Below are 3,519 nucleotides of genomic sequence, written 5' to 3'. Positions count from 1 at the left end.
TAAGCATCTAAGCAAACATACAACTTATCAAAAAGTGGAAGTAACTGAGGAATAGGCTCCGCTGATAAAAGGACAATTGAACTAGGATTACTTCTATATAGTTCTTGCAAGTAGTCTCGCAACTTTCTATATTAAGACTTCTCATTACCAACATACTTTCCTCTTGCCATTTTCAAACTCCTATACAACATTTTGTCGCTGATTATCACATTGTAATCAATTTTGATAATGATATCATGCCTTTGCATGGGTTAGTCCTAGCTAACTTAGAAGTCTTTTTGACAACTTTTCTGCAACCTAATTTTAATCTGCCATATTGCTTTTGAACTCTCTCCCACAAGTGTACACGAGATTAAAAGTCTTAATCTAGTAACCACTAGACCTTGAGGATTTAGAGGATTTGATTTCCTCTAACCCAAAACGCTCCAAACCATCTTCTTCTCCACTCGGTCCCAGACCCCCTTATTACAAACCCGAAACCCGAACTCTATGGTTTCACCACTCATCTAACTTTTATTTTATTTATTTTATTATTATTATTTCCAGTTTCACCATGAGAATGTTCTTTTAACCAAATTATCCGTGATCATGGGGTTCACTTATCCCACTAATGGAAACCCTAATCGACGGACCATCGACCATGGAGGAGTTGGAGGAAGAGCTTCATCTGACGAGTTTGGGCGTGCGGTTTCTCGAATAGCCGTGGCACAGATTTGCGAATCTGCAGGGTTTAATGGCGTCAAGAATTCCGCCATCGAAGCACTTTCCGATGTCACAATTAGGTACCTTATTGACTTGGGGAAAATTGCTGAATTTTATGCTAACCTTGCTGGTAGATCGCAATGTAGTGTCTTTGATTTGATTCTAGGGTTAGAGGATTTAGAACAGGTCAAGGGTTTCATAGGTTCTGGTCAAAGTCAATGCCTTTTAGGTTCAGGAACTGTTAGGGATCTTATGAGGTTTGTGAATTGCGGTGATGAGGTTCCTTTTGCTCAGCCAATACCGAATTTTCCAGTGATTCGGCAGCGGAAAGTTATCCCTAGTTTCTTGCAAATGGGGGAGGCACCACCTTCTAAGCATATACCGCCTTGGTTGCCGGCATTGCCGGACCCTCACACTTATATTCACACGCCTATGCGGGATGAGAGGACTTGTGATCCCCGGGAAGACAAGGTTGAACAGGCCAGGCAACGTAGAAAGGCTGAGAGGTCGTTGTTAAGCTTGCAGAAGAGGTTGTTGTTGTGTAGTGGTTCAGTAGAAACACGCAATACGACTTCTAATGTGGTTGTGCCGAGTGGGGGTGGTGCTTCACTTAGACAAGGAGAAGGTGAAGGGGGTGATAAGAACCCTTACCTTAAGGCTCCTGTGGATAATAAAGATGTTTCTCCAGTTCCCTTGCCGGGGAAGCTTTCTGATGATGTTGATATGATTGCGAATCATGTTTCTGTGTTGGAGGCATTTGCTCCTGCAATTGAGATGATGAGGAGTAGTGGTGTTTTGTGTGAAGATGACGGGATGCAAGGGAGAACAGTTCTTCCAGCTGTAAGACCTACTGTTTATTTCAAGTTCAGGGCTGGAAAAAAGCTTATCCACGAGTCCTTGGATATGAGGAATCAGAAGAAGGATGCTTCACGAACAGCGGCCTTGGCTGGTAGAGAAGATGAGAGGGATGATAAGAAGAGGAGAGCTGAGCTTATTCTCAAACAATCTATGGAAAACCCACAAGAACTCACTCTGTTCTAGATTAGTTTATTGACTGGATTTGTTGGATTATGTAAGAATTGAGTTTGTAAAAATGAAGACCTTCAAGGGTTAACCCTTTTTGTCTTAATTAAAACCTTTTTTTCTGTAGCTGTGACTTGTGTTCGAATTTTTATTGTTATTCTTTTATCTTTATTGATTTTTTTATCTATCTTTCATTAATATTATTTCATCTTTTATAAAAAATATCAATGTAATGGGATTGCATGGCTTCCCCCATTTTGAGGGAAAGGTTTCGGAAGTCTCTGCATTTCATCGAAAAGGTAAGACTACATTACTCTGTTTTATCTAAGATTTAGGATATTGAACTGGTGTGATAGATTATTCCTGTAAATTTAGGTTTTCTGTATTCACATATTCCCTCCGCTCCAAAATATCTATCACTTTGGAATTTGGTTCATTGATTACTCAATGCATTTAGACATGAATTGTATCCAAAACATTAAATATTAAATGTACCAAAAATTCCAAAATATTGGAGTATCAATTTTCCTGATTTTCATAATACTGGTTGATATCCTTATTATTGTAATATCTGAATACTGATGTTCAACAGTTAAGTGGTCTCACAGTCTGCTGCCTGAATTCCAATAATTTGTCATTGAAAAATCTTTTTTCGTTGAGATTGTAGTTTGATTTACTGAGAATTCAACTTGAACCTTCTTTTAATGTTATCATCATCTGTTTTGATTGTACTGTTTTGCTGAAATTTCAGAACAGCAATCCTCCTTTATTATCTGCTTAGCTTTGTTCTGTTAATTTGTTCAGCATCCAAGCCTGAGCTCATCCTATAAGTATGGAATTCCATGATATTCATTCGTTGATTTCTTTGGCATCAATTATTTCAGTTCATGCATATATATGCTTTAATGTTCTGACTGTTATATTGGTTTAACATATTATAATCACAATTTTTTAAGGTTTTGCTATTGTGTGTCCTAAGGGCACCCATTAAGATCTTTGTTAGTGGAATCCTTTGAAACTCAATACATTGATAACTTTAAAACCTTAATGATTGTCCTTTGGCACGCATTAGGAAAATCTTCATTCTTTTTCCAAATGTTTATATAAGTTGATGGCTGAATTCATTATGGTGATGGTTTCTAGTCTTCCCAATCTGAAAGTGAGTGTCCTGTGCTAACTCTTGCAAAATGGTTGTCAGATGAGTTTGAAGAGAATATTTGGGGTAATGTGCCTTCTACTTTATTGCATTTAACATAGTTTGTAGCTTTGAATTGATTGAATTCACTTCTTGTTGTTTTCTAAATCTCTCAATGCGTTAAATGATTTATTTATCGTAAATTTGTGTTAAAAAGTGTTCTCCTGTTTTCTACTAATAATGAATGTTGTCTCTGTTTTCTTTTATAAATTTCATCCCATGTTTGGTGTTGCTATGAGCTGCTGCTTCTAAATTAAATGGTTGTTTACGCTGACTCTTGTTGTGCTTGTACTATTCAACGATGTTTTTGGTCATAATTTGTTTCCTTTTGGTCCACCATGTATGCCGCATGTGTGTTTGATGATTGTTGTACAGAAAGTTGACATGGGGACTGTCGAATGAATTTTTGACAAAGTGTGGAAGGAACTGGACAGAGATAAGGGAAAGAAGAGGGTGGGAATGCCACGAAAAAAACAAACAGCTGTAATTATGCGGGACTCTGATATTCTGTTGATACATGGCCATTTTATCGGCGATGTTGCACCATTGTATGGGGAAAGGTCACATTTTTAATCCTTCTTGTGAGACTGATTTCTAAT

General features: G+C 37.6%; 1 protein-coding gene across 1 annotated transcript; it reads left to right on the top strand.

Moving 5' to 3' along the window:
- Positions 1 to 205: 205 nt before the first annotated feature.
- LOC107463118 (transcription initiation factor TFIID subunit 8) lies at positions 206 to 1,896 on the top strand. Its single transcript, XM_016081859.3, has one exon. It carries the CDS (start codon positions 589 to 591, stop codon positions 1,741 to 1,743), a length of 1,155 nt encoding a protein of 384 aa, XP_015937345.1. The 5' UTR covers positions 206 to 588; the 3' UTR covers positions 1,744 to 1,896.
- Positions 1,897 to 3,519: the final 1,623 nt, after the last annotated feature.

This window comes from Arachis duranensis, chromosome 8, assembly GCF_000817695.3.
Source record: "Arachis duranensis cultivar V14167 chromosome 8, aradu.V14167.gnm2.J7QH, whole genome shotgun sequence".
NCBI classification, from domain to species: domain Eukaryota; kingdom Viridiplantae; phylum Streptophyta; class Magnoliopsida; order Fabales; family Fabaceae; genus Arachis; species Arachis duranensis.
The sequence above is the reverse complement of the archived record's forward strand: the minus strand, read 5'-3'. Positions and strand labels throughout refer to the sequence as shown.